The following is a 13,201-nucleotide window of genomic DNA, read 5'->3' on the forward strand; positions in this document are numbered from 1 at the left end:
AGACGACGGACAGGCCCGTGAACCAATCGAAGCACTCCGAACTGGAAGGGTCACGCGGACGGACAGACTCTGGAACCAATCCGTACGCGAAGCGGGAGGGGGCGTGGCTCAGTGTCTTGAGAGCCACGCCCCGTCTGTGCTTTCGCCACCGCGGAGGAGGCGAAGGAAACTTTCCCAGAGTTCCTTAGAGCTCCCTGGGTCCCCGCGGGGGCCCAGGAGACAGCAGCGGGCGGGGAGGGGGCTGGGGTCGGCTGCGGATTGGGTGAGGATCGGGCGGAGCACAAGGACACCGTTCCAGCTCTGAGAGGCCCCAGAAACCCTTGCTGTTGTGAGCCTGGTCAGCCGAAGGATGCGGCTGTCAGTCCGGCAGACATCCTCAGGCCAGGGGTGGGCCAGCTAGGTTCCAGGGTGGTGGGCAGCGTGCTCTCGACTGCCTGTGCAGCTACCACCGGAGCAGCCCAGCAAACATTCCCAGAAGCTGTCCGGTGGAGAGCAGACCACATCTGGGATGCGAGGCCAGAAGTCCCGCGTGCAGGACTTCGCGGTACACTGGCACCCTCCATTCTGATAGGTCTTCCGTTCCCAGTTCACTCGGGTGCAAGGGACAGCTCCAGGATGTCAGGTGCACACAGCCTTACCCCAAGCCCTGGGAGCCCGAGGCCCCACCCTGACGAGTACGCGTGTGTGATGCGCGGTAACCAGAATGACCTACGAGTGTGCATGTTGTCGCCTGAGGGGACACCATTCTACATTTGGAGACTGTGACTTCCAAACCAGGGCAAGAAGCATTAAAGACGCTAGCGGAGAGAATCTGGCTGGGGGCGGGCAGGGGGCGGTGCCGAGAGTCGGGGAAAAGGGTCACGTGGAGGAAGCGGAAGCGGAAGCGCCAGCCTTCTCTCACCTCCCAACCTATCATAGCACAGATCTGCTCTAAGACTGAACCTGGGTCTTCCTCCTACTTTTGTCCATCCTGGTCCAGGGCGATGGCTCTGCCTGGGGATCCGCGGCGCCTCTGCAGGCTGGTGCAAGAGGGCCGACTGCGTGACCTTCAGGAGGAACTGGCGGTAGCTAGAGGTTGCCGGGGGCCAGCCGGAGACACCCTTCTCCACTGTGCAGCACGCCACGGACGCCAGGATATCCTAGCGTACCTAGTGGAGGCTTGGAGTATGGACATCGAGGCTACCAACCGAGACTACAAGCGGCCTCTGCACGAAGCTGCCTCTATGGGCCACCGGGACTGCGTGCGCTACCTCCTGGGCCGAGGTGCAGTCGTGGACTCCTTGAAGAAGGCGGACTGGTAGGTGCCCAACCCACGGTCCAGAAAAGCTATATCGACACTCCCTGAAGAATCGCAGATTTTCATGTATTTTTCAGTGTGTTCGTTAGATTTATAACTTTTCTCAGCTTCTAATCTTCTCCCCGACCTCCCTTTCGTGTGGGTTTGGTTCTTTAGTTAGGGCAATCGTTTCCCGTCGAAAGAGTATGGAAATGTAATCAAGTGGAGTGAAACGGTTGAATTGTACTACTCGTGTGCCCAAGATGCGTTTTTCTGGAGACATCTTGCTAAAATTCCTGTTCACGATTACATAGTTTAATTTGCATGGCCACAGTGGATAAGTAGAGTTGATGAAATTCAGTTCGCCATGCACCGAATATTGAGTTCTTAGGCAGTTTTGTCACCTCTAGCCTTACAGAGCCACCAGCAGGGATGTTGGTGATACTCTCCCACCACTGAAAACAATTTCATTTCTTCCTAGATTGGCATCTTTTTTAGTTTCATGTCTAATTCCTAAGACCCTGTGAACTTCTTTAGGCTCATAACTTAATGAAATGCCCGCCTTCAAGTTATTTCAAGCTCTGTCAAAACATAGGGGCTGGAAAATATATCAGTTTCCCCTTGTTATTTCTCCACGGTCCTCAAAGAAGTCAGAGGCTGACAGTCTAAGGTGTTTTCCTGCCACGCCCCCCACCAGACTCCTCTAGGTTTTCCATCTGTACCAAAGACATAGGTAATGTGAAGGTTTGGCTTCTTCCAAGTGCCTCAGCTCCCTTCCATCTTGGTTGACCTTAGGACTCCTCTGATGATGGCGTGCACAAGGAAGAACCTTGATGTGATCCAGGACCTTGTAGAACACGGTGCCAATCCACTCCTGAAGAACAAGGATGGCTGGAACAGTTTCCACATTGCCAGTAGAGAAGGCCACCCTGTGATCCTCCGGTACTTGCTCACTGTCTGCCCTGATGCTTGGAAAACAGAGAGCAACATTAGAAGAACCCCTTTACACACTGCAGGTACCCCCTGCAAGCTCTGGAGTCTGTAGTGGCTTTGTGCAAGCACTGTCTACACTTTGTAGTTCAAGTTCCCTGCAGGGGAATGGAGGATTTGGGAAAGCAGAAGACAAGGCATCAGAGCATCTGTGCTCTCTTGGCGAACTATAAGTTTCTGAAGTGGCAGAACCTTTGGCTGATACATCATTGTGTTAGTCCACTTTTCCTGTGTGTCTATCTTGCCTGCCATTCCTGGTTCGTTAGACGATAAGCTTGTCTGTTCCTTCTAATGTCTGTGACCCTGGGTGAAGAACTTGGTCTGTATTTGAGCAAATATCCTTTGTAGCTTTTCATGATGGTAATGATTCCATGCTGTAGAGCCCTAGAGAAGAGCAAAACTAGAGTGGACTGTGTGGATAATAGTCTCAGGAGTCTAATAAAACAAGAAAGTTAAGAAGTAAGCCAGGCAGCATGGAAGCTGAGGCGGCAGTGCAATGCTGGGAGACCCTGCCTCATATTCCCTAATACCCACCTCCCAAAGAGAGACATCTGGGAACTAATTCTTAGTCTACGAGGCAGTTCATGGAGTCAGGGTCCTGAGCTCTTACTTTCTCTAGGCCAATGCCAGAGATATGATACAGTCTAGACGGCAAGCAGCTGGTGGTTCTCCAGCCACCGCTGTCCCTTCGGGATCAAGAAATTCTTTTTGAAACTTTTTGAATGATTAGGAAAAGATCCACATGGTTCATAAATTACTTGGCCAACTCTCCCATCACCCCACCTCCCACCCCCAAAGATTCCCTTGGAGAACCAGTCAGCAACCTGTCTGTCACTCACCAAAATACATGGAAGACAGAATCTTTCCTGTTGAGTGTAGGTGTCTTCAATAGGAGGAGTAACTTTCTGGATAATTTTATAGGTTCCTATTGAATAGATTACAGTCAAAATGTTTTTGCAGGTTTCTGGCGAGAGAGACCACGCTGCCCTTTGAACTGTATAGTGCTAAAGTGCAGAGATAAGTTTAAAATGAAAAGTTTGCCATGAAACTGCTCATAAAGATGAAATATCAGATGTGTAAAGTGGAAACATCATTCTTTACCATGTATTTAGTTGACTTTTCCCTTGCTGGGACAGTAATTTTTACCTACTCTAGGTGTTTGACCAGGGCAGATGTGGCTGAAGAGATGGCTCAACAGTTAAAAGCACTTACCACTCTTGCAGAGGACCTGAGTTCAGTTCCCCACACTCAATGGTAGCTGGCAACCGCCTCTAACTCTAGATCCCAAGTTTCAAGGGACCCATCACTCTCTTCTGACCTTAGTGGGTATAACCTCTACCCACACATACAAACGTGGTCCACATGCAAACGTGTAGGCAGAATAGTTACATACAGAAAATAGGATTAAAAAAACCTTTTAAAATAATGAGCAGAGTAAGTAAGAGGAGTAAGAGTTGTGCTTGTTTTAAACTATTTATTTGTTTATAGTACAGGATAAAACCCAAGGTTTTGCAAGCACTCATGTTTAGACAATGAGCTGCTTCCTCTGCCAAAGTTTCAATTATGCACTAAAATGTTGCGACTGTCTCCATTCTCTCCCCCCAGCAATGCACGGCTGTTTGGAAGCAGTCCAGGTGCTTCTTGAAAGGTAAGCACAAAACGGTAAGTTGGTGGAAAGTATTTCTTAGTTATAACAAGGAGCTAGTCTTCCTTTTATGTAGAGAGCTCAGAGCCCGCAAGCAACAAGGCCTGCGTACCAATGAGCGTTACAAGGAATTCAGTGTCCCCCATAGGAGTGTGTGGTAGGAGGACCCAGTATATATTAATAAAGACTCTAAAAGAGTAAATGTCTCTGCACCAGCCAAGCCAAGGCTGTTCACCTGAGGATAACGGCTGCAGATGAGGGGCAAGGGAGCTTTGTGCATGAAGACTGGAGGTAGTTCACAGTATGCGGAAGTCTAAGCATTAAAGAGAATACAGTAGCTGTAGACTGTTGTGAAGTTCGCGTTTTATTCTGAGCATGTGAAGTACCATTGAGGAGTTGAGTTGGTTGTTTGGTTTTGAGAAGGATCTTGCTATGTAGTCCTGGCTGCAGGAACTACAGAACTCAAAATGTAGACCAGGCTGGCCTCAGACATACAGAACGCTTATCTGCTTCTGCCTTCCCAATTCTGATATTAAAGGTATGCACCACCATGCCCAACCTTGTGGAAAGGGTGGGATTTTCTTTTTTTGTTTGTTTGTTTGTTTGTTTGTTTTTTAGATTTATTTATTTTCATTTTCTGTTTATGAATGTTTTGCTTGCATGCATGCCTGGTGCCTGTGGAGGCCAGAGATGATGTCAGAGGGACTCAAACCCCAGTCCTCTGAAAGAGCAACAGTATTATCACTGCTGAGTTATCTCTCTGGCCCCTTGTTGAAGGGTTTTTAAGGCAAGGGCCGTAAGAAACCAGCAATTTTCAAAGCTCACCTGGTTGTAAAACATAACTGAACCTGGGATGAGAACAGGTTTCTGTGGGACCGTCTCTTAGGTCGATGAAGTGAAGTAGAGAAATGACGGTGGCTGGATTGAAGGGCTGAGGGTGAACAGTGTGCTGGTTTGAATAAGAATGGCCCCATGTATTTGAATGCTTAGTCACCGGGAGTAGCACTATTTGAAAAGATTAGAAGGATTAAGATCAGTGGCCTTGTTAGAGGAAGTGTCACTGGGGGTGGGATTCGAGGTTCTGAAAGCCCATGCCAGGCCAAGAGGCTCTCTTGTCTGTGGATCAGGATGTAACTCTCCAGGGCCTGCCTGTATGCCACCATGCTCCCTACCATGACGACACTGGATTAAGCCTCTGAAACTGTAAGTAAGCTCCAAACTAAATGCTTTATTTCATAAAGAGTTACCTTTATAGCAAAAGAGCAGAGACTAAGGCCAGAAACAAGAGGTGGCTTGAGGGTATCTTTTAGAAGTCGAATCAATAGCAAAAGCTAAAGTAATTTGATAGAGGGACCTGAGAGGGCCTCAGGACGTGGCTCAGTGGTACAGGTAGCATGCTTGCCTAGCATATTTAAGGCCTTGGCTTCCATCCCTGGAACCATAGAAAGTAAATGAAGGAGGGGCAAGGGAACAAGAGTGACTTTTACAGTGTGGTTCATGTGCTACTTGCTGAGACACTGAGAGAGGAGCAGGGTTGAGGGAAGCATAAACATTTCACCTTGGGACAAGCAGAGTAGTTTTATCTCTGTGGGAGGAAGACGATGGCTAAATAGTTCCTTGGAACCCTGGAATTAAAAAAGCTACATGCAGTGGTCCACATCTGTAATTCCAGCCCTCCAGAGACTGAGGCAAGAAAAGCATGAGTTCCAGGCCAGGCTGGACGGCACAGCAGGATGACTCTGATTGCTTGGGAGGGGTGGGGGCATGACAGGGTGATGCTAAGAAGAACTTCAGGAGGCAGTAGACCTGTGCCTAAGTGTGAAAGCAGAGAGGGAGAGGAGGAGACATGTTAATAGTCTGGCTTCAGAGTTACGTTATGTAATTGGAAAAGAGACTTAGGTTAGGGTGACTATAGAAGCACCAAGCTGAGAAGCTGATGAAAGGAGGGCTCTTACAGACATGGTAGAGGTTGAAGAAGAAGGTCCCTAAGTCCCGGAGCTCGGTTCAGAGGCTGTCACAGATCATCCGTGAGGCACACAATCTGCCCATAGACCATCATGTCACCTGTCTTGGGTTTGAAGTGGTGACTGTTTACAGCTCTGTCGTTTTTGGATTTGGCTATAGGTGTCACTATGAACCAGACTGTCGAGACAACTGTGGTGTCACGCCCTTCATGGATGCAATTCAGTGTGGCCATGTTAGTATAGCCAAGCTGCTCCTTGAACAGCATAAGGTATAAGGTACTTTTGACTATTGCTTTATTTCTTCTTTAGAAATTTTAGATCTGGAGATAAACAATACATCATTATTCAGCTGCTGGCTTCAAATTCTGGCTCCTCTGAGTTTCCCTAGTGAGAGGACCTTTGGCCTTTGTAGGCAACCTTGTGTTAGGTTCCCATCTCTAAAATGATAACAAAATGTGCTTTCTTCAGAAGGCTCCTACAAAGGATAAATGATGCTGGGGATGGGGCTCAAAATAAAGTGCTAGCATAGCATAGCATAGCATGCTTAGGATCCTGGACATGATCCAGGGAGGATCCATTAATCCAGCATGCAGAATGCAGTTAGCAAACTAAGGATTGAGTAAGTGATGTCATTTAATAGTAATAGCAACAAAGAATCCTGACAGAGCTGAAGGTGCCGTAGCCAGAGCCTTGACTTGATCACATTTCCCTTGAAGTCCTTTGAGAACCAGACAGAAATGAATGTGCTCCACTATGGAAAAACGATGGGACCAGATTCCTCTGCCAAAGCTCCTCTTTCCTGCCTACCAGGCTTGCTCTTCAGCTGCAGATAGCATGGGGGCCCAGGCTCTACACCGCGCAGCAGTCACTGGGCAGGATGAAGCCATACGGTTCCTGGTATGCGGTCTTGGCATCGATGTAGATGTAAGAGCAAAGTCAAGCCAGCTCACAGCACTTCACTATGCAGCAAAGGTCAGTTGCTTTTTGTCTCAGCACTCCTTTAGGCATGCTTTGCTCCAGTGACTGACAGCTCTGGAGTTCTGGCATCTTTGACTCCATGTGTATTCTATATTCCTGAAATGCCTGTGATTCTCAGTCTTTTATCTCTTTAAACAGAAGCCTGACATTTTTTTATTTTTAAAAAATGGAGAGAGAGGGCCTGGGGAAATGACTCAGAGGTTAAGAGGCTCATAACCATCTATAATGAAATATGGTGTCCTCTTCTGGTGTATTGGCATACATGCATGGATAATACTATATACTAGACAAATAAATCTTTTCTTTAAAGTGGAGGGAGAACTGTTTGTTTGTTTGTTTGTTTCCAAGACAGGGTTTCTCTGTGTAGCCCTGGCTGTCCTGGAACTCACTCTGTAGACCAGGCTGATCTTGAACTCAGAGGTCCTGCCTGCCTCTGCATCGCAAGGGAACTCTTCAATTTAATACTTGGGCTTTATGTACCCTTTCCACTCTTTATTTCCAGGAATAATGTTATTTAAAGCCATAAAGACATTGTCTCTAAGTGTTGGAGAGCAAATTGTGAAATTCCACTTTAGTATAGTCGTGCTGAAACTTTTCTATTAAAAATAAGTAAGTAGGGTTGGAGAGATAGCCCAGTGCTCATATGCACTTGCTGCTCTTGCAGAGTTCCAACACCCACATCAGGCAACTCACAACTATCTATAACTCCAGCTCCAGAGGATCTGTGGTGTCACACCCTTCATGGATACACTTCAGTTCAGCCACGTTTGCATAGCGTAAGCTCTTCCTTGGAAAACATGAGGTATAAAGTAGTTTTGCTTATTCCTTTATTTCTTTAGACATTTTAGATCTTCTGGCCTCAATAAGCACCTGTATTACTGTGTTCACACCTCTCTCTCTCTCTCTCTCTCTCTCTCACACACACACACACACACACACACACATGCGCACGCGCGTGTGCGCGTGCACAAGTAAAATATCTTGCTAAAAATTAACAAATGAGCGAGGATTCATCATATGAAATTTGTAGGTCTTGCTTGTATTAAATTCAGAAGTTAAAATCTCTTTAACTGACACAAAGGAATTGCTTCTTTTAGAATGTATAAAACATTAAGGATGTGCATAAATATTTCCCTAGAGAAAAACTGTTCTAGGTGCCTCGCTTGTTATACCCTGCTGAGGAACCACATGCCTTTATTTGGCCTTTATTTAGAAGCAAAGGCACATATTTTCTGACCAACAACTCCTGAATTCAAGGGGTAGCTACCTGAATGGCCTGAGTCCCGTCCACAGACACAGGAAGAGAAGCTATTTCCTCTGCAGAAAGGTTGAACCTGCAGTCTTGACTTTAGCCCCCCACTGACTGGCTAGACAGTGTGTATAAATTATTGTATGGATGATGGTGGCTATGATAGGGATCGCTCTTCTGAGAGCCTCAGTCTTTCAACCCCTCTCTGCCTTAACAATATTAACAAAAGTTCTTATGATTAGGAAATTTCAGAATTGTGACTTCCATATAAACCACAATGTTTCATACTGCTGACCTTGGTGGAAATCTAATCGTATTATCCACCCTGATAGCTGAACGTTACCATTGTTGAACAATTCATGTTAGAATCACGAGTGATATAAACCTTCCTTAAAACAGGGAGACGCAGCGTTTGCAGTTGGCTATATCAGAATGAGTTTCTGGAGCACAGTAGAAGTTGTTTTTAAAGGTTTGGTTTTTGTCCTCATCACAGTGGTAATGAGTTTATTTCAACAGGAAGGACAGACGAATACAGTTCAAACTCTGTTGTCCTTGGGTGCCGACATCAACTCTACAGATGAAAGAAATCGCTCAGGTAGGAAATACAAATGATTCACAGACTTTTTAGCTCAAAGCATTGATATGGGCTACACACCTCATGTGCACACAGTCCTACATTCAGTCCCTAGCCCTGAAAATAATGTCTCTTCCTTTTCATTTGTAAAAGCTGTTGGCGCAATTGGTACTGACATCATGACTTTTGGTTTTGCTTTTTTGATGAAGATTTTACAGATAGATAGATAGATAGATAGATAGATGGATGGATGGATGGATGGATGAAGATTTTACAGATAGATAGATAGATAGATAGATGGATGGATGGATGGATGGATGGATGGATAGATGGATGGATGGATGGATGGATGGATGGATGGATAGATAGATAGATAGATAGATAGATAGATAGATGGATGGATGGATAGATAGATGGATAGACAGACAGATAGATAGATAGATAGATAGATAGATAGATGGATAGATGATAGATAGATAGATAGATAGATAGATAGACAGATAGATAGATAGACAGATAGATACCTTGTATTGGTGTTTTGCCTGCATGTATAGAAGTGCATCCTGTGCCTGTCCCTGTGGAGGCCAGAAGAGGGTGCTGAGTCACTTTGAACTAATTGTAGAATGTTGTAAATTACCATGTGGAGCCAAGCAATGATGGCACATGCCTTTAGTCCCAGCACTTAGGAAACAGGGGCAGTTGGATCTCTCTGAGTTTGAGGTCAGCCTGGTCAACAGAGTGAGTTCCAGGACAGCCAGGGCTACGCAGAGAAACCCTGTCTTGAAAAAATAAAAAACAAACAAACAAAAACAACAAAAGTAAATTACCATGTGGCTGCCGGAAATTGGATCCCTGGGTCCTCTAGAAGAGCAGCCAGTGCTCTTAACTGTTGAACCCTCTCTCCCTTATTCTTTGTTTTTGAGACAAGATCTCAGAAAAATTATGTAGATCTGGCTAGCCTCAATGCCAGGATTAAAGGTGTAGGCTACCACAACTGTCTGACATCATGACTATGGTGATGAACACTAACCACCAACCTGTGACTGTGGTTGTTTGGTTTCTGTGGATTTTTTTCCCCAGATTCATTTATTTATTCTTATGTGTATGTGTTTTTGTGAATGAGTGCCACATATGTGCAGATGCCCCAGTGGCCAGAAGAAGGCATCAGATCTGTTAGAACTGGAGGTGCTAGGAACTGAACTCTGGTCCTCCGTAAGGGTAAGAAGTGCTCTTCACTGCTGAGACATCTCTCCGACGACTGCTATTTGAAGCCATAACAATATATGTGAGGTGAAAGCATTTTCTATCTCATCTATGAGGGCTTTATATAGATTTAGGGTTCAGAGATAGAGTCTGACTGCTTTTCTCTCTGTGTGTATTGGGGACCGAGCCCAGGCCTAGGTAGACATGATCTAGCATTGAACTGCACCCCCGTTGCTGTGCAGAGCTGATCCTCTATACTTGACTTTAGAAGAAATCATTCAATTACTATGATTCTTTGAGCCAAGTGCCATCTCTTAGGGTTCAGTGGGCTCAGGCTTCAAAGACTCACAAACGACCCAATCTCACTTGCAGGTCATACAGGAGAGCTGCTGCTAGTTAGAACAGGCATTGGGACTGACTCCTCGAGACCAGGCAGCCTTTGGACTCTTAGCACACCTGGACCTTTTAGTGTTAATTTCTGCACATAGAGTAGAAAGATGGGTCAACAGATTTTTGTCACTACATCCTAATTCATGATAATTCAGTAGAATATTAAGGAATTTTTCTGTGCCATTAAAACCGTGATTAAATATCACATAAGAGTGAATGAACCTAGGTAACCCAATCACAGAAGAAGTCGTTAGATATGCACTCCCTGATAAGTGAGTCGTTAGATATGCACTCCCTGATAAGTGAGTCATTAGATATGCACTCACTGATAAGTGGATATTAACCCAGAAACATAGAACACCCAAGATACAATGTGCAAAACACAAGAAAATCAAGAAGAGGGAAGACCAGTGGGTGGATACTTCATTCCTCCTAAGAATAGAGAACAAAATACCAATGAAAGGAGTTACAGAGACAAAGTTTGGAGCTAAGAAGAAAGGATGGACCATCCAGAGACTACCCTACCTATGGGTATCCATCCCATAATCAGCCACCAAACCCAGACACTATTGCATATGCCAGAAAGATTTTGCTGAAGGGACCCTGTTATAGCTGTCTCTTTTGAGGCTATGCCAGTGCCTGGCAAATACAGAAGTGGATGCTCACAGTCATCTATAAGATAGAACATAGGGCCCCCAATGGAGAAGCTAGAGAAAGCACCCAAGGAGTTGAAGGAGTCTGCAACTCTATAGGTGGAACAACAATATGAATTAACTAGTACCCCCAGAGCTCGTGTCTCTAGCTGCATATGTAGCAGAAGATGGCCTAGTCGGCCATCACTGGGAAGAGAGGCCCCTTGGTCTTGCAAACTTAATATGCCCCAGTACAGGGGAACGCCAGGGCCAAGAAGCGGAGGGAGTGGGGGCAGGAAGGGTATAGGGAACTTTGGAGATAGCATTTGAAATGTATATAAAGAAAATACCTAATAAAAATAAATAAATTAAAAAAAAAAAGAAAAAGAAAAAGAAAAATTAAAAAGGGTGAACCTAGGGAGAAACAGTCTCCTCGTGCTCACCACTAACTAGAAAAGCTTCTTACATCTTCTGATTTATTTTTTTCTGAAAAATTTTTTAAAGAATTATTTGTTTATTTTATGTATGTGTGTACATTGTAGCTGTCTTCAGACACACCAGAAGAGAGCATCGGATCCCATTAGAGATGGTTGTGAGCCACCATGTGGTTGCTGGGAATTGAACTCTGGACCTCTGAAAGAGCAGTCAGTGCTCTTAACCTCTGAGCCATCTCTCTGCCCTGATTTATTTATTTATTTATTTTTGATAGTTTTTTTTTCTTTTTCTTTCTTCCTTTTTGGTTTTTGTTTGTTTGTTTGTTTGGTTTTTTTTGAGATAGATTTTCTGTATGTAGCTCTGGCTGTCCTGGAACTCACTACATAAAACAGGTAGACACCTCGAGCTCACAGAAATCTGCCTCTCATTTGCTGGAATTAAAGGTGCGTCCCACCGATCCTGGCAGGTTTGTTTTCTTTAGAAACAATTGTAACCCAGTCAGTTTAAAATTGCCCTCCAACATAGGCCACCATGGGTGGGTACGAAAGTGTAAAATGTGTGCAACTGGGGAGAGAGCACATGCAGCCAAGCCTGGTGGCCTGCACCAGGAAGAGAGGCGGCTCCTGTATGTTGTCCCCTGACTCCTCACGCCACAGGCACTGCGGCAAGTGCACATACACATGTATTCACGTCCAGAGTGCAGAAACGTAAGCTCAGTAGAACCGAATAATCCACTATTTGTTCCTGAGTGCAGTCCATGTTCTCAGCAGATTCCCCCATGTCTCCCTTTAGTCCTGCATCTGGCCTGCGCAGGTCAGCATGTGGCTTGCACCAGGCTCCTCCTACAGTCGGGACTGAAGGATTCCGAAGACCTCACAGGCACCTTGGCCCAGCAGCTCACGAGAAGCGTAGATATCCTTCAGGACTTTGACCATGACGTGAAATCGTAGGATGCTTGAAGAAGGAGGCGATGGAGTTCAAGGCCGTTCATATTCTGCTCCTTCTGTTGCTGAGAGACAGGGTATCGAGTTCCTTCTCGGCCAGCGTTTTCATCTCCTCCTGCTGCCTTTCCTTCTGCATGCTCTTCGGTCGAATGACCAGGAGTCTGGATTCCTGGCATGTTGTGTGATCTTGAACGTAGCCATTTGTTTTTTCATTTTTAAACTGTAATGAGGGTTAAACTGAGAACTTTCACACACTCAGCAAGTGCTATGCCACTGAAGCACATCACCAGCCCCGGATCTTGGCTTTTCTACGCTGCAAGGAGAATCAGGTTAAACATAGAGGTTTGTGTATCCTTAGGGAGTGAATGTAATATATGTGTCTTTAAATATATAAAAATCTAATAAAACAATATAAACTGATGTTTATTCAAGCTCTAAAACATAGTTGGCCTATTCAATTTTTTCCTTTGTAGCTTTCATGTGGCCCTTTGGTTTCATTGCCAGGAAGGGCGTGTTTTTGCCGTTTTTATCAAAGTTTATAAAGACACTTGATGGACAGACACTGTTTTATATATGTGAATGGATAGTTTGCCTGCATGTATGTTTGTGTGTCACATGCATGCTTAGTGCCTTTGAAGGCCAGAGGGGGCAGCAGATTCCCTGGAACTGGAGTTACAGTTGTGTGAGCCTCCGTGTGGATGCTGGGAATCCAACCCCAGGTCCTCTGAGGGAACAGTCAATGTGCTGCACCACAGAGCTGAGCCATCTCTCCAGCCCCAGGGAGAAGATTTTAAATGTGAAGGAGTTTTTGTCTGTTTCAGTAGACAAGTTCAGTCATGAGCAGGATTTGACCCTCACTAGTTTAATACTATTACCCACCTCCCTCACTCCATATTGTGCTTGCCCTGTCAAATAGCAAAG

The 13,201-nt window shown here is 45.4% G+C and overlaps 1 protein-coding gene across 14 annotated transcripts; it reads left to right on the forward strand.

Moving 5' to 3' along the window:
- The first annotated feature begins 147 nt into the window (after positions 1 to 147).
- Positions 148 to 12,722, forward strand: Ankrd16 (ankyrin repeat domain 16). Of its 14 annotated transcripts, none has more exons than NR_156442.1 (8): positions 148 to 1,297; positions 2,072 to 2,218; positions 3,872 to 5,114; positions 6,036 to 6,144; positions 6,686 to 6,847; positions 7,518 to 7,655; positions 8,619 to 8,697; positions 12,129 to 12,720. NR_156442.1 is itself a non-coding variant. In XM_011238978.2 (8 exons), the coding sequence occupies exons 1-7, from the start codon at positions 984 to 986 to the stop codon at positions 9,916 to 9,918; spliced, it is 1,047 nt and encodes a 348-aa protein (XP_011237280.1). In that variant the 5' UTR covers positions 153 to 983; the 3' UTR covers positions 9,919 to 9,966; positions 12,129 to 12,722. The 14 variants fall into 14 exon arrangements, 4 of the variants coding, with proteins under 4 accessions (NP_796242.2, NP_001350011.1, XP_011237280.1 ...); XR_373941.2 differs by having other exon boundaries at positions 153 to 1,297; positions 2,072 to 2,479; positions 3,872 to 3,928; positions 6,036 to 6,151; positions 12,129 to 12,722; XR_003953498.1 differs by having other exon boundaries at positions 153 to 1,297; positions 2,072 to 2,292; positions 3,872 to 3,914; positions 6,036 to 6,151; positions 12,129 to 12,722.
- The last annotated feature ends 479 nt before the right edge of the window (positions 12,723 to 13,201 follow it).

This window comes from Mus musculus, chromosome 2 (genome assembly GCF_000001635.26).
Source record: "Mus musculus strain C57BL/6J chromosome 2, GRCm38.p6 C57BL/6J".
Classification (NCBI taxonomy): Eukaryota; Metazoa; Chordata; class Mammalia; order Rodentia; family Muridae; genus Mus; species Mus musculus.